Source organism: Scylla paramamosain, chromosome 1 (genome assembly GCF_035594125.1).
Source record: "Scylla paramamosain isolate STU-SP2022 chromosome 1, ASM3559412v1, whole genome shotgun sequence".
Lineage (NCBI taxonomy): Eukaryota > Metazoa > Arthropoda > Malacostraca > Decapoda > Portunidae > Scylla > Scylla paramamosain.
In genome coordinates this window covers 7,215,599-7,240,791 of record NC_087151.1, presented here as the reverse complement: position 1 = coordinate 7,240,791, position 25,193 = coordinate 7,215,599, and the positions used below count along the sequence as shown (strand labels likewise).

General features: G+C 37.8%; 1 protein-coding gene across 3 annotated transcripts in view; it reads left to right on the top strand.

The window, feature by feature from the left end:
• Positions 1-25,193, top strand: part of LOC135097361 (transcriptional regulator ATRX-like) — a 69,478-nt gene that overhangs the window by 7,748 nt on the left and 36,537 nt on the right. For all 3 annotated transcript variants that reach the window (XM_063999270.1, XM_063999339.1, XM_063999217.1), the window contains exons 6-13: positions 3,199-3,369; positions 3,605-3,723; positions 4,499-4,633; positions 4,933-5,102; positions 6,120-9,083; positions 10,138-10,496; positions 10,801-10,907; positions 14,139-14,302. In XM_063999270.1, coding sequence (XP_063855340.1) covers positions 3,199-3,369; positions 3,605-3,723; positions 4,499-4,633; positions 4,933-5,102; positions 6,120-9,083; positions 10,138-10,496; positions 10,801-10,907; positions 14,139-14,302 — 4,189 coding nt within the window. The remainder of the gene's footprint in view (positions 1-3,198; positions 3,370-3,604; positions 3,724-4,498; positions 4,634-4,932; positions 5,103-6,119; positions 9,084-10,137; positions 10,497-10,800; positions 10,908-14,138; positions 14,303-25,193) is intronic.

The following is a 25,193-nucleotide window of genomic DNA, read 5'->3' as shown; positions in this document are numbered from 1 at the left end:
CTAAAAACTCTACCTTGGATGATTCAGGGGTTGATTGTCCCTTTCCTTCATCCTCTGAGTACTTCATGCTACCTATTAAAATTCTTCACAGTGATGTTTTCCATGCACTTGCTGGCCTAAATCCTCAGGAGGCTTATGAACCTGATGGGGTCCCTCTTATTGTTCTATGAAACTGCAACTACGTGCTTGCACCTTGCCTAGTCAAACTCTTTCATCTCTGTCTGTCAACTTCTACCTTTCTTTCTTACTGGAAGTTTGCCTACATTCAGCCTGTTCCTAAAAAGGATGATCATTCAAATCCCTCAAACTACCATCTATTGCTTTAATTTTCTGCCTACCTAAAGTTTTTGAATCTATCCTCAACAGGAAGATTCTTAAACATCTATCACTTCACAAACTTCTATCTGATTGCCAGTATGGGTTCCGTCAAGGCCGCTCTACTGGTGATCTAGCTTTCTTTACTGATTATTGGTCATCCTCTTTTTAGAGATTTTGGTGAAACTTTTGCTGTTGCCTTAGACATATCAAAGCTTTTGATAGAGTCTGGCAAAAAGTTTTGATTTCTAAACTACCCTTCTGTGGCTTTTATCCTTCTCTCTCTAACTTCATCACTGTTCTTCTCCTAAATCTATTAACAGTGGTGTTCTCATGGTTCTGTTCTGTCGCCCACTCTCTTCCTATTATTCATCAATGATCTAAACCAAACTTCTCCTATCCACTCCTACATTGATGATACCACCTTGCTCTTTTTCACATCTTTTCGGAGATGTCCAACCCTTCAGGAAGTAAACAGTTCATGCAAGGAAGCCACAGAACACCTGACTTCTGATCTCTCTAAAATTTCTGATTGGGGTAGAGCAAACTTAGTATTGTTCAATGCCTCAAAAACTCAATTCCTCCCTCTATCAATTTGACAGCCTTCCAGGCAACTATCCCCACTTCTTCACTGTCACACACTTATACTCTGAACATCCTCAGTATGTCTTTTACTTATAATCTAAACTGGAAATTTCTTATCTCATTTCTAGCTAAAACAGCTTCTGTGAAGTTAGGCATTCTGAGATGTCTCTGCCAGTTTTTCTCACCCTTCCAGCTGCTAACTCTGTACAGGGGCCTTATCTGTCAGTGTATGGAGTATGCTTCACAGGTCTTGGGGGGGGGGATTCCACTCATACTGCTCTTCTAGACAGGGTGGAATCAGAAGCTTTTCGTCTCATCAACCCTCCTCTAGCTGAGTGCCTTCAGCCTTTTTCTCATTCCTATGATGTTGCATCTATTGCCATCTTCTGCCATTTTCATGCTAACTACCTCTCTGTTCTTGCTAACTGCATTCCTCCCCTCCTACCACAGCCTTGCTGCACAAGACTTTCTTCTTTCTCTCACCCCTATTCTGTCCATTTCTGAAATGCAAGAGTTAACCAGTATTCTCAGTCATTCATCCTTTTCTCTGGTACACTCTGGAACTCCCTGCCTGCTGCTGTATTTCCACCTTCTTATGATTTGAACTTTTTCAAGAGGGAGGTTTCACGACACATCCTGTAATTAAAAAAAAAAAATTGGCAGGTATGTAGCCAGTTTGTGTGTGGGACACTTCATAGGAAGTACCCTGCATCTGTTGTGGTCTCAGGATTGGAGTGGGTGTGGGATAGGACACAGTCTCACTATGAAAGGGCAGGGATAAACCAGTGTATGCTGTTGGGCCTTGCTGTGGAAGTATATGGCCAGCTGTGCTATGCCTAAACTCCTTGGGTATAGTAGTGTTACCCGTGAAACTATCCTTTTCTTCCAGGGACTGATGGTGTTAAGAGTGTGAATACTGTATGCATCAGTGTGTAGTGCTTTGTGTTGGCCATCTCATGTGAGATTGCTGGTATATAGGTAGATTACTAATGTGGGCAGTTTCTAAGAATTAGAGGTCTTCTTGTGATATACTATTCCCTCCTTAATCACTGGGCTCATGTTTTTTTTAAATTACTGTTGAGCTGGTTAAGGTAATGATGTATGAAAAAAATAGGGTCAGGCAGTTCCTATTCCATGTCCAAGTGTCTGATCTATATACTACTGTTCATAAATCTCTATACATCTATAGGCACATGTCTCTCTCTTATAACTCTTGCAGATATTGTGACTGTCTTTCATTGCCCTCTTTAATTTTCTAATCCATCTTACTGTGTTTACATAACACTATCCCCAGGTACTTAACTCTTTCATCTCTCCCATTCTCTTTCCTTTCATAACTGTCTTACATCTTCCTACTGCTGGTATAATCAATTTTATTTCAGGTCACACATCTGTACTCTTCTGCTTTTGAACACCATCACTTTGTTTTCTGGTAGCTATTCACTTTCAGTTTGTCTTTTACATACAGTACAGAAATATCCATGCCAAAGGGATTGGTTTTGTCAGGAAAGTTTCCATCTTGATCTAGCATTTCCTGGTTGCTTAGTTAAAATCATGCCTGTCATCTCCCTTTTCCACTGTCTTCTCCATCTTGTACAGTGCTGAAAATTGTGTGGAGAAACAAGGACCAGATTGGGAATGGAGGAAAAACAAGAGTTTATGGATTCTTTTCTTTTTGTTTGTTTGTTTCTTGTTTCTATTTTTCTTTCTACCTGACTGTGGCCATCCCTGAGGCTGTGGTAGAAGCAGTTTTTGGCACCTAGAAGGAAGCATATATGCATTTACCTCCACAACATATAAACAGGAGAATAGGATGTGTAGCCTTGTATATTGTTCCTTTCCTATTAACAGTAGAGTAGGATGTGTAGCTTTGCATATTGTTCCTTTCCTGTTGTGAAGCAAAGTTGTGGCTCCTTATTTTACATTTAATATATGTTCCTTGCTAGGTAAACAAGAGTTACAGCATGAGAAGACAAATTAATTTTGTTTTGTGTTTAGCTGTGGATTCAAACCCAAAACCTCTGGGTTGTGAACTGAGTGCAGTAGGTAGCCACTATACCACTAGGCAAATTATAAAATGATTAGGTGGAGAAAGATCAATAGGTTTAGCTTTCCAAATGAAAATATTACTGCTTGAAACAAGTCAGATATGTGCACTCAGCACTTACCAGGTCTGGCTACCCACTGCCCTCTTCATGAAACAAATTCTGTGAAGAGTTTAATTTAAAAAAAGCAAGCTTGTGAGTTTATGGTTAATCTTCACTCATAAAAGAAATTCAAATTGATAAATTTTTGCAGGTGAAGATAATTCTGAAGAGACTGATGAGACTGATAGTGAAGTGAAAGCAAGAACCTCAGAAAGTGATGAAGGAAGTGCAGATGCATCACAACATGCAGCAGTAAAAAATGGAGCAGAAGACATTGAGTATTCAAAAGCAGAAACAAAATATTACAATAAGAATAAAGATGGTAAGTAGAAACAAGTTTACTTTTTTTTTTATTTATTGTTATATAGGCTTGCCACAGTACTTACCAGACATCCTCTTCTGAGATAGCTGCAACCCTTTAGATCCTTACCATGGTGTCTTCATTAGGGATGTATGCTATATGGGCATTGGTTGTTAATTGACTAGCACATAAAACTAAATATACTTGAAAAATACATATAGTATGCATTAATCATAGGTGATACTTTTTTTTTCAGCTCTACAGAAAAAACTTCAAGGATCTGTGATGAAATGCACATCTTGTTATGAGCAGGTCAACCACCATATCAGCACTTTGGTTTTCACACACCCAGTTCTTGGTCTTTTCATATGTAAGGTATGTTGCAGCTTTATTTGTTTACTGAGAAACGACTTTCAATTTTCCCTTGATATGTGGGAAGGAACCATATATATATATATATATATATATATATATATATATATATATATATATATATATATATATATATATATATATTTTTTTTTTTTTTTTCATTATAGATTTATTTTTACAAATGGTTGTATTTTGCACATGTAGGAAGGCATGTAGTAAAAAAAAAAAGTACAGATGAGTTCACTATTATGGAAAGAATTTCAGCTTAGAATTGCATGTACAGCCAGGTTGCTGGTAATGTGCAGTATGCTAATGTGACATGGGGTCAATGTGCTTCCAGGTCATAATTTAATGCAACAGATCAAAACCCTATCACAGGAATGGGCCACAGCAAGCTGCAGAGAAGTCCATAACATTGGAGGTTTTTTAATTATTATTTCTGTGCTATACTTGTAATCCAAGGTAGTATTTAATGGTGCCTACAAGTATCTTAAGTATCTGTCTCAGACAGATCAGAGCCATAGGCATTTTCTGCCATTACTTTTATTGAAACTAATGCAAATTACATGTACTGGTGTGCATTAATGGATCCTTCCCACTCTATTATAATCGACCTGATTATTATATCTGACCTGACCGTAATAAGAAATACATAGCTTTTGTTCATATTTACAGATTTTAATGTATTTCTTAATCTTTTGATTTAGGTATACTGTATGTATCTTAAGTATTGATTACCAGAAGATTGTGTAAATGATTTAAAACACTGGTTTTGCAGAGATGCCGGAAATTCTATGGCAAAGGCAAATTTCGCAAAGATAAAGAAGGATTTGATGAATATTGCCGTCTGTGTGCTGAAGGTGGTGATCTGTTATGCTGTGAACAAGATGGCTGTTTCAATGGATTCTGTAAGGTAATTGGTATACTTTGGATTATTTATGATTAATGTGAAAATTGCTGAGCTTCAGGTTATTGATACAGGTGAACATTAGGGTGATAAGATGTGTATTGTTGGTGGGGTACATGCAGAGAGGCTTAGTGATTAAGATTTTTTGTTTAGTTCAACGGAATGTGTGTGTGTGTGTGTGTGTGTGTGTGTGTGTGTTTGTCTTGTCTTCCTTCATGGAAGTGTCATCCTGGTATGTAGAAAACTCTGTAGGATTTTCTTTAGTATCATCATTACAGTAAGCAAAACTTTTTGTTTTTTTCTAGCGTTGTGTGAAGCGAATTATGGGCCGAGCCGAATTGAAACGTGCGGAAACCACTGAGGGCTGGGCATGCTATGTTTGTGACCCCACACCACTAATGGAACCACGAGCCCTCCATCGTCTCATTCTCAGCAACCTGAGGAACTCAGAGGAGGAGGATGCAAATCTCTCAAGGTAATTTTGACAGAAACTACTTTTGTCATTTTGCTTGCATTTATGGCTGAAAAGAGCATATCAGATAATGAAGTCACTAAATGTGAAAGGATCAGCCATTGTGGAAAAAAGTAATTAGTTGTAGATTGACCTAGTTGCAGTTTGCATGAAATGTTTGTGATTTATAATAGGAAGAAGCAATATAAAAACCTTCAGTACATCCTTGGTTCTTTAAATGTTTGTTATGTAAGTAGGAAGAAATTCTTTGGATGCATACACTTTTATACCTGTAGATGTAGTCAGCCACACTCCTGTAAGGTCCACTTAGTGTTGCCAATCCTGGCCAAGATAATAACTCAGAAACACTAGTAATGAGCTTCATTTGATCCAATCATTGGTGATAGGGGGACCCCAGCTACCTCCCTCAACCCCCCCCTTACCTCTCCCTACCACCATTGAATGGGTTGAGCGAAGTTTACTGCTAGTTTATCTGGGTTACTATCTTGGCTAGCATTAGCAATGTTAAGTGGACCTCACAAGAGTGTGGCTAATTATGTATGCACACAGAAATATATCATGTTCTGCATATGTATATATTATATGTATGTATATCCGTTATCCAAGCATGCTTAAAATGTGAACGCTGAAAAAGTAAATCTATCTAGCATATATTATTCCTGCATTGCCCTTAAAGGTGAGTAGCTGTGGGAAGGCATCTACACACTTTACTTTATGTTGTAACCTCATAGGAGTAAGAATGTTGGCATTTTGGCACCTATTCTTTTGCATGGAAAGTATTAGCTTTTTATCCTGAAGGAAAAAATAGAAATCATAAGTACTAGCTAATTCTGCATCTGTAAGTTTTCAGTCAGGATAAAGAAGAGTAATTATATATATATATATATATATATATATATATATATATATATATATATATATATATATATATATATATAAATGTGTATTTATTTGTTTATTTTGAATTTATTTTATTAATCTATTAACTATTTAATTTTATTCTTATTTTATTTTTTCCAGGAAAGACTTAAAGTCAAAAACATTAAAGAATAAGTTTGAAAGCTTGAAGCAGATGCGTCAGCTAAGGTCACAAAGGGATGCCCTTTTGAGCGGAAGTAAAGTTGCTGAGCCTGTCATGAAGACTTCTAAGACTAATAATAATAATACCTCTGAAGCAGAAGAGAAAATGCCAAGAGAGAGTAGAAAGAAAAGTGATAAAGTTACTGAGAAGGATGAGGAAGTTCTGAAGAATTGTGATAAGACTGATGTGACCCCTAAGGAAAGTGAAGATAATAACCCATGTCCTGTGTTAAGGAAGGTTATGGATGAAATGCTTGGAATGTTGTCTAAATGTGTGGAAAATGTAAAAATCTTAGACTCCAAGTGGAAGAAATCCAAATATTCTTCAGAAGGAACCAAAAAGGCCAGACATCATGTAGCGAAGCAGCTGGAGGCAATGCGACACAACTTTGAAATACTAGAAGAAGACTTGCTGGAGTGGTCAGAGAAAACAATGGTGAATGATAATGGAAATGCTGTAAAAGAGCAGAATGTCATAGGTTTGAAGAGAACAAAGAACTTGCAAGGTAATAAGGAAGATGTTGAAATGATAGAAAAGGAAATTAACCAAAAGCACACTATTGTAAAAGAAGAAAATAATATTTCTGATTATTGTCAATCTCAAGCCAAAATGGTTTCTTCTGAGAAGGATGAAGGAATTACAGAAAAGAACAGCGAACAGAAAAACACTATTGATACATCTGTACAACCAGATTTTGATTTAGGAGCTAATACTGCTAAGCTTGCTGATTCTGTAGATCATTTTGAAGCTTGCAGCCAAGACTCCAGCAAGACCGGTCTTCCATCTGATGATGAACATTCCCTACCAGACATAAAAGAAATGATTAAGGAAATAATAAGTGACCCTGATGAGCCTATGGATGCAGAAGAAAAGATAACCATGATTAAGTCTTTGGACATGGAGAGTGAAGTACCAGAACTGTTAGGTGATGTTAGACAGAAAAGGAAAACAGTACAGAAAAATTATTGCAAACCAACTGATGTCAGAAATAAGGAGGATATGGTGGATTTGCCTGTTGTTAAAAAAGAATTTGTGGAGACTGGTAGTAATAGCAACACATCACTTCCTCATAGTGAGGACAAGGAGACTACTAATCCCAGAATTGGTAAAAATCGAAGACTTCGAAGTGCTTCTGCTGAGTCTAGATCTGATAGTGATGCTGGAGGTAGTGAAAAAGTTCAGAAGTCATCCCAACACAAAAAAATGAAATTATGCATAGATAGTGATGAAAATTATGAGGGGAATGAAACCCTGAATAGGATAGGGCAAAGCAATAAGAAAAATAAGGAAATTGTAGATGGTAATTGCAGTGAAGCAGATAAAGAAGCTTCAAACAAAAATGGTGGTGATAGTGAAGAATTAATCGAGGGAGACATTGATAAGCCCCATAGACAATCAGGAAATGGAACCACAAGGGCAGGAAATGCAGGAGATGACTCAAAAATTGAGAATGATATTGAAATTGGTAAGAAAACCAATCTTAAATCTTATCAACTAAAGGATGGTGCTGAGAAGGATGGAGATATAATCAGACAAGGGAAAGGCACTGACATAACCAAAGTAATAGGTAATGATAAGAGGGCAGAAATGGAATCCAGCTGTGCAGAAAGTGATAATAACAAAACTAATGATGAGGAAAAACCTGCCATTAGCAGTCAAGAGAGCAATGATAAGGAAATTATCAAAGAGAACATGAGTGAGAACCAGATGAATGTGAATGACAAGAAGAAACAAGAGAATAGAGATGAAAGTAATCAGGAAAAAGATGGTAGGGATGCTGATATGTTAGATAAGGGACCAAGTAATGTAAATGACAGTGAAACTGGAAAGGCACAAAGACATGAAAGCTCTTCATTGGAGAAAGTTGTAAGTAAAAAGAAAAAGAAAAGCACTGATGAATGTAATGCTGCCAGTGCAGATAAGAAAAAGAGAAAGAAGTCTATTGAAACTAGTGTTGATGAAGAATCAACATCAAAAAGTAAGAAAAAACCAACAACTAGAAGTAAAAGACAAACAAAAAATAAGAAAAGACAACCTGAGGATAGGGAAGATGATATTCTTTTGGGGTTATTGAGAGAATCAGAAACATCTGAAGAAGAAGACAGTGATGAAATCCAGAGACAGTCAGAAGATGAAGCAGAGGAAAAGAAGGAAAAAACAAAGAAAAAAGAGAAACTTAATTTTGATTCAGAAAGTGAAGCAGAGAAAGAGAAAGATATGGTGAGTGTAGATAGAAAGATTATTAAGAAAGAGAACAGGAAAGGCAGTGATATTGAACATGGTGATGAAGAAATGAACAGTGAAAATGGTAAAAGTTGGGAAGATGTGGCAGTGAAGAAAGAAACTGACAGTACTATAAAGAAGGAAGAGGATCTGGAATCAGAAAAGGATAAAGAATCTCTTCAGTGTGTGTCAAATGGCATTGATCTTGATACTGAAAAAGATGGGAGTGTGAAATCCCCATCAAAGAGTAAAGACAAGAGTACTCCTAAGAAAAGAAAAGGGCACTCAATGACTACAGAAAATCAGAAAGCAAAAAATGCAATTTTAAATAGTGACAGTGAGAACGAGTTTGAGGATAAACCTAAGCCCAGAAGCAAGAAGAAACATTACAGAAGACACAAGAACACCCGAAGTAGAGGACAATCTCACAAGAAACTAAACCTTAAAATGACAGAGGAAGAGATGGAAGAACTTAAAGAGAAACAGCTTGGTAGCAAATGTCAGGTGCTTGTGGAACATCTTTCTTCTGAAATAAGGAAGAAGCTGGAGGATGTGGAGTTTATATATACATCTGATTATCCTGAATTGAATCGCCCCATCCTCCCAAGGCAGATGTTTGACAGTGATGGCTGTGATGCTGATGAAGAGGACTCTGACAAGGAATTCTCTAAACTTATGAAGTAAGTGATATTGACTTATTTTTATAGATATCAGGAACATGGATATTAAGTGCCATGTATCATGATAGCAATGAGAATAGGAAGCCTGGAGATCTGTTAGAAACGTAAATATTTAGTAAATAAAAGAAGTAGCTAGGGCATGTAAATAAATGGTAGACCTTCAGAGCTCAGCCATATATCTTAGAAGATGTGACATTGTAGTTCACATGGATGGGAGTATTGTAACCAGTGCAGTTTAATTGGTGTGGAGTTACTACTGTTAATAATTTTTTTAATTTTAAAGAGTCAGTTTTTATTACTGAAGTTTGTTTTTAACAGCCTTCATCATACAATGACCAGTCTCCCTCCAGGAAGAGCACTGTGGTAGCCTTGCCAGCTGGGAAGAGAAGAGAGGTATCAGAAATTATCAGGGAAGGAAGTACTAATGTGGCAGGAATGTAAGAGACATGGGAAAGGTTTGAGAATGATTGACTATGTGAATGGAAATAATAGTGAGATGTGGGATGGCATTTATTATTTTGTCAATAGTGTTCAAAGGAATAGAAGCACATGGATGGAGAGAACCCAGAATAGTATGGGCAGTGGGAAAAGGATGAATAGTTAAGTATGCATGAGTTTTTGTGTGTGCACCTGTAAATGCAAGAGGTGAGAAAGGGAGAGATAAGGAAATTTTGGAATGATGTAAACAAGTGCCTCAGGAAAATTGAGAGAGGAAGAAGGGTAATGTTTTGTTATAAATATGAATGGAGAGGTTGGAAGTAGTAAGCTAATAGGTGTAGTAAGAAAATGGGGGTGAAAATGGAGTGAATGAGAATGTGGAGTATCTGGTTGACTTGTGTTTAGAAAAAAGATTGTTCTTGGCAAACACTTCTTTAAAGCATAATGATCCACAGATACACATGGAGAAGGAGGCATGAAAGTGTTGAACAGAAGATACTTTGACTGTATAGCCATGGATAAGAGATTGAGGAAGGATGTAATGGATGAGTAAGAATTCTCTTGTACATGTTGTGAAGTTGAAAATATTACTCAAAGACATATTGAATATTTTCAGATTCAAGTGTGACAGTATTAAACCAGGGCCTAAAAGCAAGTCTACAAAAATGAAATTAAGATTCATGGATGATGAAGGAAGTGAAGTTAATGATAATGAAGGTGGAATTTCTGATGATGAAGAAAAAAATGAAGACTTAGATAAGAAGAAAAAGAAAGCTACCAGACAGAAAAAAGAAGGTTTGTTAGACATAGACATTGATGAAATTGGTGAGGAAGACAATGAAGATGATGAAGTAGATGAGGGTGACAAGAAGAAAAAGGTGGATGGCACCATATCATTAAATGAAAAAATGAAGAAACACATTCTAATGAGTAGTGATGAGGAAGCAGAAGAAGAAGAAGAAGAAGATCCAAAAGGTATTAATTATTTTTTATGTACTTGTAGCATTGTTGCTTTAAAATTTTCCTAATCTGTTGATTAATTTGAGTATGGTTTTAAATCAGTAGCAAGGATAATCCAGTGTCACTTTTGGTCTCTGGTGTGGAAATTGCTGATATGCTGCACAGCTGATCCTCATGCAGTGTGGTGTGATTGGTTCTTTCTCCTATAGAGACTTAAAAGACAAAGATGTGAGAAAATGCCTGTGAATTTATGTATGTCTCAACTATCCTCTCTCTTTGTGGAGGATACCAGCCTTATCATGAATATATTTTCTTCTAGATGCCTCAGCAAGGGAAAAAGAGGAAGAAGAGGCAGAAAAAAAGAAACATGAGAAGAGAAAAGAAGCAGCTAAAAAAAAGGCTAAAAATGAAGACAGTGATGAAGAGGTAGCTTTTGTATTTACTTGCATGTATTCCTTTCTGATGTAACTAATGGAAATGCCAGCTGTCTCCATCCTCCTTAGCTGAGTTTTCCTAATGGGGGATCGTTGCCATGAATTTTGAAGGGATCATTTATTGGTGATTTTTTCCCCCCAAAAAAAAAATCACATTACAGAGGGTTTTTGAGTTATGAGCGAGATACATTCCGAAAGGCTGCTCGTAAATCATTTTGCATGTAACTCATCATCATAAATTTTCAGTACAAAAAAAATTATACATTCCACAAACAATGTATTGCTTACTTACTTGATACTTGATACCATGAGAGAGAGAGAGAGAGAGAGAGAGAGAGAGAGAGAGAGAGAGAGAGAGAGAGAGAGAGGGCACCTTGCCTTATGGGTGATGTGATACTACTGAGTAGTGACAGGCTTGAGGCTTCTGCCAAATGCAAGACTCAGATTTGCCAGGTATACAACCCTGGTTAAAATGGGATGCCCCCCCCCCTCCCCCCCCCTCTCTCTCTCTCTCTCTCTCTCAAAAAAAAAATATATATATACAAATATGTATATATATATATATATATATATATATATATATATATATATATATATATATATATATATATATATATATATATTAATATATATATATTTTTTTTTCATTTACTTATTTATTATTTATTTTTTTTGTAATGTGATAAGTTGATCCACTATCATATCTGAATATCATTATTCTTCTTGCCCTTTAAACCAAACTTAAGGGGAGAAACTAAGTTGAATATCAGAAAATATTGAAAATGCAAAAAAATCATCTCATGACATCCTTAGCCCTAGTACTTAACAATGCGCACAGGATAATTTGTCACCCACACTTAAATGTCATTTAAGTACCCATATAAATGCCCCCTGCTCACACTCAGTCACTCAGTCAAGGTCATTGTAAGCAGGAGATTGTTGTAGAAAAATATTCATAAAAAAAAAAAAAAAAAACTGAAAGTTTATGAGGAACAGTTTTCTTTATGGTGGAGTATGGAAGTGTCCTCTTGCAGCCTAGCTGAGTGTGAGTGAGGAAGAAACTTGAAGAGAGGGAGGAAGTTTGTGAGGAAGAGACTCATCGCATATTGTATACACTTAAGAGGGGGAGGAAGTTTGTGATGCTTTCTCTTTCATCTACTTATGCACCTGCTTAGTGTTCACTCACTCCTCACTTGCTCTCTTTCACCATGATGGGTAAGAGGAAGTCTTATCTTATCCAAAGGAGCGAGGTACTGGCAAAAGCATGCTGGATATTATCTGAGAGTAGAGAACAATGTGGGTAAAGCCTTATGGCACGTCAGCTGCCCTCTGTCCTTCCCACCACCTCACCTCCCGCACCTCTCATTCCATATTCAAGTTATGTTTCTGCCTCTGCTGGCCCAACTACTACTGCTGTGTCTGCTGCAGTACAATTACAGCTATTGCCTTCAACATCATTGTCTCCATTAGCAAGAGAATCTTAGTGAAGAGATCAAAAATTTTTGAGTGATAAAGAAGTCTCATTCACTGGAGAGAATGCTTTAGTTTCATTGGAGCAGCTTCAGCCACTGGTGGACAACATGTGTTGTCCCAAAACAAAATATAATAAAGTTCCCGACTTGACACTCACCACCAATCACTGGGCCACATGCATCAGTGTGGCATTCCCGCATTGTAACAATGAAGTGTGCAATGTTCCATCTAAGAGATTCCAGATGTCAACAAAACAAGTCTTGCAGTTATGGCTCAAAATCATCTACAACTTGAAACAAATACATTATAATACTTGGCACCTAAAAATTTCAGTATTATAGAGCTATATATGGTTGAAAAACGTGAGTATCCTTTTAAACTTAAAAGCCCCATATCTCAAAACTAACTTATTGAAGCAAGTGCTATTGAAGCATATTTCTCTGCCATTTACTGTCCAATTTTGATGATTCTGGTGTCCCTAGAAAGTAATTAAAATACCTAAAAAATTATGTAACTGAATTTTGATTGTTTATTTTTTTCTATCTTAAGAAAATATCTGGATGAAGAAAATTTTGGATTTTCTTGACAGTGAAACCAAAAAATAAATTTATCTCATAATTTTCTTAGAAAATCATTGGAGTATCTTGTAACAAGTTTTAAAGAAAATCCAAGAAAACTTGTCAAAATATGCAAACATTTAAACTAAAATTTTTTTCAGGTTTTCATTAAAAAGAAAACTATTTCTCCAAATTTAATGAAACTTATACATATGACTCACCTAAAAGGAGTTTATAGTTCATAAAAAAAAAAGTGCAGTTTGGTTCACAAATAACAAAAATGGAAAATAACTTTGTTGGTCCCCTTAAGAGATGCATAGACTTTCAGTATTTTTAATGCTGTCTTATAATCAATTTTTCAGAGAGAACTATCAAAATCTAAATTATCTCAGTTAGTTTTTTCTTTAAAAGAACCTGAAAGAATAACAAGGCATATAAAGACAGCCACCACAGAAAAAAAAAAAAAAAACACTAGTACAGTAAAATCCCTCTTATCCGGCATTCGAGTATCCGGCAGCTTCAAGTATCTGGCGCATTTTTCCCCGAGCCTTAAAATCAATAAAAAATCAATGTGTACTCATAAAATCGACTAAAATTCCCGCGCGAGGCATACTTTGTCCCTTCGCCACCAGAGCGCACTGCTTTGCGCCATCCGCAGCCCACTGCACTGTGTTTACTCAGTGACTCAGTCCCGCGTGTGCACTGTTTATCGCCTGATGCCTTCATCATGCCTAAAGTTGTAGAAAAGAGGAAGTGTGTTGTGCTTACACTTAAGCAGCTGATCAGATCAGCTGCTGATTAAGATCAGCTGATCCTTGTTATGGTAAGATGCGTGAGTGTAGGGTGGTGATTGTGGACATAATTTCACTTCTATTCAAGTATCCGGCAATATTCAAGTATCCGGCATGTCGGCGGTCCCGTTAATGCCAGATAAGAGGGATTTTACTGTAATTATCATAGTCCAGTGCTTATAATTTTTTCATAGATGGTGTAACAACCTTTTCAGGCCAAAATGAAGCTGATTTCTTCATTAAAGATTACTCAAAATATGTGGCAACATGATCCAACCTGTGTGTGTAAACTAGGTAGTTATATAACCCTGGTTATGTGAATTTTGCTATTGATTAACTCTTGGTTGGGAAGGGACTACTGAATTCTATTTCATGTGATATAATATTACCTTAATCTTTCAGTGTTCTCCAAAGGTTTACAAGAAAGGTTACATGAACCTAAATTTATCCACTGATGAGGAAGAAGAGAATGAGAAGCAGAAGAAAGGAGAGGCAGATGTTGATGAGGAAGATGAGGATCCTGAACTTGAAAGTGCCTATGAGGATGACAGTGACTTTGAGGAATCGTAAGTTGGATCATTGTAATTGTTGTTACTCAGGAAAGTGCAGGCATTAATTATATTTTTAACAACTCATTTATACTGCAAAACCAAGTAAGTACAGCATACATACGATAGCACTAAGTTTGTAGAAGCATAGCAATCTTAAGACAGCTTTTATACTTGCATTGTTATAATAAATGTATAGATTTCATTATTTTTGTATGGCTGGAAAGTTAAATAATTTGCTCTAAACCCCACGGCACATAAACCCTACAGTTTTTGTAAAATTACCACCAGTGATAGTAAACCACTTAGAGGTTTTTTTTATTACAAGAGTTAGGCCAGTGGCAATGGACACTGCAGTAAAATGGTGCAGTGTTGCTGCACTGCAAAGAGTAAAGATGCACTTTCAAGAAATTTTGCAAAAAAAAAAAAAAAAAAATTGTAATGCTGAAAACAATGCCACACAGAAAATTGGCATACTTGGAAGGGAAAGTCCTCAAAATCAACAATTAGATATAATTCTTGTACTGTAGATATATGCGAGTGAGGACCTGGGAGTTTCATAGAGTATATGCGAAGGAGTAATTAGAGACGTCGCAGTGAGGCTGGTAGATACCTATCAGCGCCAGCATTTTTAATTGTCTCCGATTTCCTGGGGCAAAGGGGTGTCTTAGCTAAATTTGAAATCGATGTGCAGGAAAAGTACAGCATGAATTGCTGCACAAGTGTATCTAAAATTTAAAACATAACCCTTAATATTAATGTTCATACTTACTGGTGTATGATAAGGCTTTGTTAATTGAATTATAAGATAAAACTAAAAATAGGTAATGATTTTTTTTTAAGTAAGTATGAACAGTAAAAATAAAAGGATGTTGATTTCGGCTTGTGCATTTTATCTGGGAATGTTGAAAAATATCAGATATCACTGACACGTCCTGTATATGAAAGTAATCAGTGAAATAAAAAAAGAACAGCACTGCTGGCGGATGTACGACGTACTTATCTTGATCATGATTCTTCAGTTAAAGAAAGCGCCGCTCGCCGTTAGGAAGGAGTGTAAAGTGTAAACAATAGCCTCTCAGTTCTGCCGATACGAAGGCCTTTACTTTGCTTTACTATATCCAGAATAGGGTATAGCTCGTTCTTTCAGGAATTTTCTTAATTCCGCTGTAGTCCATGATTGTGGCGGTGATGTATCCATTGTGCAGGGTAGTCGAGTAAGCGTGGTCCTGTGTTTTGGTCTGCTCGCTGCCCAAGTACCCGAGGATAGTGATCGTACCGCAAAAATAAAGTCTCTGATACAAAATTATATTTTCTTTACATTAAATGAATTTGCCTGTTGTTTAGTACATGAAAATGCAAGTATATATTAGTATACTTCCATTGAGGTCAGTAGAAAATTACAGATTGCCTGCCTTGATACACTTATAGGCTCTTTTAAGAATATCATCTGAAATTATGAATAGAGGCTCAAACAATGTCATGTGCTGTCAGTTATCACGAAATTAATTGACTTAAAATTCAGACGCATTACTGTGCAACGATACACCTTTGTAAGCTTGTAAAACCTTGCCCCAAAAAGTATTTATTTTCCGGCGAGAATTAAAAATTCTGGTGCTATCTGGTATCAAAATGCTCACTGTGACGTCTCTAATTGGAGGAATTTCTTCTGTTGTAAACATATGGCCATAGGGACCTGTAGGGACCATGGAGTATGAGGCAGTGATTGGAGAAATTGATAACTTTTCTCAGGAGGTGAATGGTTTTCATTTGTTGTTTATTTCTTTTTCAAGTTGATAAGACTCTGTGTGGAGCGAGAGCTAGTAGTTGCAAACACATGGTTAAAAAGAAAGTTTGCAAACACATGGTTAAAAAAGAAAGATCATGTTTAAATGGCAGAGGCAAGATCATGGGTGGATGTTAAACAAGGCATTGATGGACTTTCTCATGTAAGAGGGGCACTAGTCAAGGGCAGTAAAAAGAGTAAAAAAAAAGGCCCACTGAGGTGTCAGTCCCCAAAGTGAGGTCAAGTAGAATAATTGAAAATTGGAGAATTGGAGGTCTTGAAACCTCCCTGTTGAGAAAATTCAAGTCATAGGAAGGATGAAATACAGAAGCAGGCAAGGAGTTCCAGAGTTAACTAGAAAAAGGGATGAATGATTGAGAATACTGGTTAACTCTCGCATTAGAAAGGTCAACAGAATAGGGGTGAGAGATCATAGAAAGTCTTGTACAGTGAGACTGTGGGAGGAAGGGAAGCATGCAGTTAGCAAGGTCAAAAGAGCAGTTTCCATGAAAATGGCAGTAAAAGATAGAAAGAGATGCAACATTACAGCAGTGTGAGAGAGGCTGAAGAGTCAGAGGAGTGGAGTTGATAAGACAAAATGTTTTTAATTCTACCCAATCTAGAAGAGCAGTGTGAGTGGAACCCCCAATACATATGAAGTTTACTCGATACATGATGGATAAGGCCCCTGTACAGAGTTAGCAGGTGTGGGAGTGAGAAAAACCTGCAGAGATGACTCAGAATGCTTAGTTTCATAGATATTTTAGCTAGAGAAGAGATGTAAAATTTCCAATATAGATTATTAGTGAAGGACAGACTGAGGATATTCAGTGTAGAAGAGGGGGGGCAGTTGGGTGTCACTGAAGAAGAGGGGATATTTATCTGGAAGGTTGTATCAGGTTGATAGATGGAGGAATTGAGTTTTTGAGGCATTGAACAATACTAAGTTTGCTCTGCTCCAATCAGAAATATGAGAGATATCAAAAGTTAGGCATTCTGTGACTTCCCTGCATAAATTGTTTACTTCCTGAAGGGATGGACATCTGTAAAAAGGTGTGGAAAAGTGCAGAGCAATAACATCAATATAGGAGTGGATAGGACAAGAAGTTTGGTTTAAAAGATCATTGATGAATAATAGGTGACAGGACAGAACCATGAGGAATACCACTTTTATTAGACTTAACTCAATAGAATAGTCAAAAAGGAAACTTGAAATGAAGCTACAAGAGAATGATGGAAGCTATAGGAAGGTAGTTTGGAAATTAAAGCTTTGTTTCAGACTACCAAATACTTTTAACATGTCTAAGGCAACAGCAAAATCCCTAAAAGAGGATGACCAAGACTCAGTAAAGAAAGCCAGATCATCAGTAGAGTGGCCATGATTGAACCCATACTGGCAATCATGTATAAGATTGTGAAGTGACAGTTGTTTAAGAATCTTCCTGTTGAGGATAGAAATTAAAGCAGTAGCATGGTAGTTTGAGAGATTAAAGCAGTCACCCTTTATAGGAACAGTCTGAATGTAGTCAAACTTATAGCAAGAAGGAAAGGTAGATGTTGACAGACAGAGTTGGAAGAGTTTAACTAGGCAAGGTGCAAGCACAGAGGCATAGTTTCAGAGAACAATAGTAGGGACCCCATCAGGTCCATAAGTCCTCTGAAGGTTAAGGCCAGCAAGGGCATGGAAAACATCATTATGAAGGATCTTAACCCTATTGTCCGCGGCATTCTTGGATTTTCGCTCTTCCTTACTAGTGGATCGTGTATTAAGTGCAAGTAAACATCACTGGACAGACAATATTCCATGGATCACCCAGTGGCAGAAGACCCCAACATATTGTACAGCACCATTCTATCCTACTACCTATAGTGTAGTACATATTATTACATGCAATGTTGGCCATGATTTTTCCTAACACCATTGCTCATATCTATCTGCTTTCACCACATCACTATCGGCATTTCACATCTGATGGATATATTCTGCACATATACACATGCATGTACATGCACACACACCAGGCAGCATCAGTGGTAGTCACCCTTGAATGATATTATGCAGAGGAAGAGAGGAAGCTGAACATCACATGGTTATGTCTGGTTTCATCAAGCTACCAGATGATAATTAGGAAAACTGTACCTACCATTGATTTCATAAAATATTGTTGCATCTTTAGAGTATAAATTGGCTACAGTAGACTATGCGTAAGATATGGAAAATAAATAAATAGATGAATAAATAAATAAATGAAAATGAGTAAACATTTTCTTTGTTTTTTCAACTCCCTATTGTGCCTTTAATGTTGCTGGCATTGAATTATCAATCACTCATGGAATCAACACATTATGTTATTTTATTGGTATATGACACATAACAATACAAAACTATGCAGGTGCTGATGAGTGACAATAATGTAAAGTTTGCCTGTGTAACATTGGTGTGCAGGGAGACAAGACGAGCAATGATTTCCTTTGAACTGGTAATTCATTCGTGTTCTTGATTAGCAGCAATGCCTTGTGAACACCATGGTAGGGATAGTTTTCCTAAATATCACTATGGAAGCTTGATAATATCTACTGACAGGAGTGGTGGCTTCACCATTCATCAAGGTAGAAGCTTGGAGCTGCACCCTGTATTTTTTATAGTATGTAACACACACACACACACACACACACACACACACACACACACACACACACACACACACACACACACACACACACACACACACATTATTACTGTTACTATTATTGGTGGTGTTGGTATTATTATTATTATTATTATTATTATTATTATTATTATTATTATTATTATTATTATTATTATTTCAAAATAGATAATGTTGAGAGAAAGAGAGAGAGAGAGAGAGAGAGAGAGAGAGAGAGAGAGAGAGAGAGAGAGAGAGAGAGAGAGAGAGAGAGAGAGAGAGAGAGAGAGAGAGAGAGAGAGAGAGAGAGAGAGCATTGTGAACCTACAGCTAGGTGTTATGAATATTACTGTGGGTTTGCAGTGGATGAACATCTGCTTACTTAGCTAAGTGAGTTTTAGCCACACTGAGAAAGTGTTACCAGGATCTGGGCCAGGGACCCAGTTCACATGTATCCCACCACTTTTCCCAAACTCTGCTCTTTTGAAAGTGGTTTCATTTAGGAGTTAAATTTTAATGCAAAACAGGCAACAGCAAAATTATAGTTCAAAAGTAATTATTTGTGATTATAAGGAAAACAGTTGAAATTCATATGAGATGATAAAGCCAATGATTGATTCTACAACTTTCTCTCTCTCTCTCTCTCTCTCTCTCTCTCTCTCTCTCTCTCTCTCTCTCTCTCTCTCTCTCTCTCTCTCTCTCTCTCTCTCTCTCTCTCTCTGCATAATATATATACAGGGTGTCCCATAAGTTTCCATACATATGGTATCACGAACGCCATTACAAACATAAATTCAGATGTGTTTCAATGTGTTCTTCAGCAGTGGAGGACACGCTTTGAAATGTGGTATCAACACAAAGGCAGTCATGTAGAGCATATTATATAAATAAAATTTTTTTTTCTATAATTCTGTAATTTCTTATAATTTTTATAGAGGAGAGGAGTTGATGAGATGAAAAGCTTTTGATTCCACCCAGTCTAGAAGAGCAGTATGAGTGGAACCTGAGATGAAAAGCTTTTGATTCCACCCTGTCTAGAAGAGCAGTGAGTGGAAACCCCCCCCCCAGACATGTGAAGCATACTCCATACATGGATGGATAAGGCCCTTGTAGAGTTAGCAGCTGGGGGGGGGGGGTGAGAAAAACTGGCAGAGACGTTTCAGAACACCTAACTTCATAGAAGCTGTTTTAGCTAGAGATGAGATGTGAAGTTTCCAGTTCAGATTATAAGTAAAGGACAGACTGAGGATGTTCAGTGTAGAAGAGGGGACCAGTTGAGTGTCATTGAAGAAGAGGGGATAGTTGTCTGGAAGGTTGTGTCAAGTTGATAGATGGAGGAATTGAGTTTTTAAGGCATTGAGCAATACCAAGTTTGCTCTGCCCCAATCAGAAATTTTAGAAAGATCAGAAGTCAAGCATTCTGTGGCTTCCCTGTGTGAAATGTTTACCTCCTGAAGGGTTGGACGTCTATGAGAAGACACGGAAAAGTGCAGGGTGGTATCATCACCATAGGAGTGGATAGGACAAGAAGTTTGGTTTAGAAGATCATTAATGAATAATAAGAAGAGAGTGGGTGACAGGACAGAACCCTGAGGAACACCACTGTTAATAGATTTAGGAGAAGAACAGTGACCGTCTACCACAACAGCAATAGAATGGTTAAAGGAAACTTGAGATGAAGTTACAGAGAGAAGAATAGAAGCTGTAGGAGGGTAGTTTGGAAATCAAAGCTTTGTGCCAGACTCTATCCAAAGCTTTTGATATGTCCAAGGCAACAGCAAAAGTTTCATCAAAATCTCTAAAAGAGGATGACCAAGACTCAGTAAGGAAAGCCAGAAGATCACCAGTAGAGCGGCCTTGACGGAACCCATACTGGCGATCAGATAGAAGGTTGTGAAGTGATAGATGTTTAAGAATCTTTCTGTTGAGGATAGATTCAAAGCAATAGGACGGTAGTTTGAGGGATTAGAACGGTCACCCTTGATGATGTTGCTCCCGTGGTGGCCGGGACATGAATGAGCTGTCCACCACTCAACTGCACTGCCTTCCCTGGGCAGAGGTGCTGGCAGGGGTGTGCAAGAGGGGTGTTATGGCTCTGAGTCACTGGCTAGGCTGGGGTACCTCTCCCTTGATGATGTTCCTGTGGTGGCTGGGACGTGAGCAAGCCGTCCGCCACCATCAGCTGCACAGCCTTCCCTGGGCAGAGACACCGGCAGGCGCATACAGGAGGAGCGTTGTGGCTCTGGTTCACTGGCTAGACTGGTCAGGGCAATCAGCGCTGGTCTCAATTGAGGTTCGTTGGTGAAGGATGGCACTCAGGTCCGTAGAGTTTTCTAGTGCCCTAGGCGCCCCTCGGGGCGGTGTGCTGCTGTGCGCACGGCCCGGTGTTGTGGCACTCAGGACGCTTTCATTTGCAAATGTCAAACTAGTTCGCTGTACACTATCTAGTCCTGTAATACACTCCAACTACCCGACGGGATAATGGAGGGGTCAGTGACAGAGGTGCCGACGGTGAATGTCCCCTGTCGCGCTGAGAGCACAAGCGTCTGTACTTCCTGAGTCTGAAGACGGAGCACTGCATGTTAGTCTTAGTCAGTCACAAGGCGCAGAGTCGATCCTCCGTGGGACACTGACGGGGACGCTGACGGGAGGCTTTCTGAAGGTGGAGGTCGCTGAGCACATGGCCTCTGCTCACCAGAGATACCTTGTTTCTGTCCTGGTCTGTCCTCGTTTCCCAGGAGGGTTGTTGTTGTTATTCCCAGCACCAGGCCCACTGCTGGGTCAGCAGTAGTTTTTCATGTAAACACAGGCTTCTCGCCTGCATCTACTACCCTCTCACAGCTCAATGTGCGTGCCCACAGGCTCATGAGTACTTGTCTGTGGGTGCATGTGGGTATGTATGTGAGTGCTTGGGTGTAGGTGCGTGTGTGTGAGTGTTTGGGGCATAACAATAGAGAGAGAGAGAGAGAGAGAGAGAGAGAGAGAGAGAGAGAGAGAGAGAGAGAGAGAGAGAGAGAGATTGTTGTAAATTTGTCATTTTCTAGATACAAAGTTCTGTACAAGCATAACCACACCTTATGTAGGCATTTGTCCTAAAAGAGCATAATCCTTTTCAATACTGAAGGCAGAATTCTCACTGATTGGGTCTCTTATCATGACATCTTACACGCATTTTCTTTAAATGTTGAACACACAAGTGTTTGTGACAAAGTTGACTCTGAATAATAGTTTTTTTCTTTTTTTTTTTTTTTTTTTACTTTTAGTCAATTTTTGCTTTAGTCTGGACCATAACCCAAATCTAGGCAAGTGTGACACCTTTTCCTGTTTTTATTCTTATGTGTCATGGCTTCCTCTACCTGTCTTCTATGTCATAACATCAAGTCATTCTTACCCATTGTAATTCACATAAAAATACAAGCCTCAGATTTCCTCCTTTCAATCTGGGGATTACATAATGACTTCACTAAGTTCCAGCCACATGTAAGTGATGTACATTTTCTAGTTTTAATTAAATAAACTGTCTGAATTTGCTCTGGCAGTGTTGAGAATGTATGCTAGAGCATTCACTATCCATATGCAAGATTTTGTGTACACAGTATAAAAATTTATTCTCTGATCTATTATGTCAGCTCCTCCCTTAGTGAAATCTTACAATTTATATGCGGCTGGCCTTCTTGAACCATTATCCTTGGTAATTTCTAATATTATAGGGGACCTTACTGAGAAGCAATACCTTTTTCTTACCATTACTTTTGATGGGTATTACATAAGAATTCAGTCATTTCGTCATTATCTTTAATCTGGTACACCTGGTATGACCTCTTTCCTTCCAGTGACTGCCTTTATCTCTGGTGGTATGCCTTTTCTAATGCAAGCTACAGGACCTACACCAACAATACTTGTGTTTGAAGCCACTCAACTCTAGGCAGGTACACAGTCTGTCTAGACAACAACTAAGGTCTACAAATTCTTGTACCCGACTTACAAGAACTTTCACTATTGGATGTAGTGGGGTCCAGGCTCTGCGGAAGATTTACCTGAATATACGGTTGCCCTGAAGGTGAATGGAATTCTTACCGCATTCACAAATTTATACAACAGGTCGTATCATTTAGGTTTGCTCTTATTGTACTGCCAGAATCCTATTTGATTTCTACAAGAATATAAAGTTTCATCAGTGGTCAAAAAGTCACCTGGCTCCAACACTTAACAGGCACAGTCATTAAAATTTTTAAAAATATCCCTGACTGCAGAAACCAGTCATGTAACCATTTCTGATGTCTAGTATCAACATTGTCAAAAGTTAGGTTAGCATGTAAAAATACAAATCTATTCACAGACATTACTGCACCAAATACAGGGTGACCAAACTCTTCCCTGAAAAGTGTTTTTAAGTATATTTGTTTTGGCTTAATAAACTACAAGCATACAACAAACCAAAAAATCTATTCAATGCAATCTGTTACCCTGATGTGTGATGGGAGTTTATCATTATTTGAACACCTCTGAGAAATGTCTTCAAATATACCTTCAGTTTTCTGATTAATATGGAGCACAATATTGGAAATCATATCAGATGTTATAAACAAGTCCCATGCCATTTCTACTGAATTTACTGATCTTTCATCTCCTCAAACATTCTGCAACGCTGGATATGTTCACAGTTCATTAGCTTCCATACTATTGGTCCAGTGTGTGGTCTCGGTGGTTTCTTTACCTTGATTTTATATTCCTGTAGCTCACCTGGTAATATATAATTATCATATTTACTTTCATCTAAACAACTGGTCAGTGAATTAACTAACCTGCTTCTTACTAATGTCTTGGTATTTCACTTGGGGAGCTACTTTTCATAATCTCTCTCATCGTCCACTTCCTTGTCACTTTCAAAATCCAATGCAAGACCAGCTTTGTCACCTCTCACATCTGCTAAATCTTCATCAGGATCGTCTGTAAAGTCAGGGGCTGTGTCTATAGATTCCATTGTAAGCACTAAGCAATTATACACCCAGTAAGTGCACCCAGTCATGTAAGCTGATAAGCTCTCATCTGCATGCTGCAGTGCACATTTACGAAAAGTTGCTGGGTTTTTATTTTGTAGAGGGTAGCTATCTAGCCCCTTTGGCCCTCCCCCATCTAATGCATTGATGTCATGAGCAGTTAACTCCTGATTGGCTGCTGCCTGCCTCCATCCCCTCTCTCTCTCTCTCTCTCTCTCTCTCTCTCTCTCTCTCTCTCTCTCTCTCTCTCTCTCTCTCTCTCTCTCTCTCTCTCTCTCTCTCTCTCTCTCTCTCTCTCTCTCTCTCTCTCTCTCTCTCTCTGAGTCATTGTAATCCTACTATTGTCTGTTACAATGATCTTTCTCTCTCTCTCTCTCTCTCTCTCTCTCTCTCTCTCTCTCTCTCTCTCTCTCTCTCTCTCTCTCTCTCTCTCTCTCTCTCTCTCTCTCTCTCTCTCTCTCTCTCTCTCCTCTTCTTTCATGGGCAGCAGGTATACAGAGCTTTGGTGATGAACTTTACAATCATAACCTTGAACTTGATATCCAGTAAAGCACCTGATGTCGGTGGGGGTGGCTGGGTAGGTTATAGAGTGGAGGGTGGAAATCTGTTGTCATGGCAACTCCCACCAGAAAAGTGCTTCCAATATAGCCACTCACTTAACCTTTCAAATCATAGTAACAGACGGTAGTGTCTCAGAGAGAGAGAGAGAGAGAGAGAGAGAGAGAGAGAGAGAGAGAGAGAGAGAGAGAGAGAAAACTTTACATCACCTTTTGAAAATATTATGCCTCCTGTCTCTGAAATGCTCATGTAACCGCCTTGCATAACAGTTGAAATTAGCATGATTTTTGGTAGAGTTTTTAATTTCATGTATTGTGTCAACACAAGATTGAACCTAGCTACTGGACTTACATAGTACACACATTATGTCTTTATAGTTTTATGGTGAGATGATGCAAGAAGTAGAACACACAAACATACAAACACTGATCACACTGCATGATTGTGCAACAGGCACCTTGTTATCCCTCACTTACAAGTCATATATTCTTATATTTTCATGTGAAATACTGCAGGAAAGAGAATAATAACTGCACTAAAAATATATACCAAAACACATACACACACACATGTAAAAAAAAAAAATAAATGAATGAATAAAGATAAAAATAAATAAATAAAAAAAAAATCAGATAAAAAAAAAAAAAAAAATATATATATATATATATATATATATATATATATATATATATATATATATATATATATATATATATATATATATATATATATATATATATATATATATATATATATATATATATATAAATAAAACACAAATACAATATACATGGGGATATTTATCATGCAGCTGGCAAGGAGGTAGGTGTTGGCAGTTAACTCATTGATCACTGATTTTTGTCTGTTGTCATATTGCTTCATGAGTGATTGAAAGAAAAGTGTAAAATATAGATTAG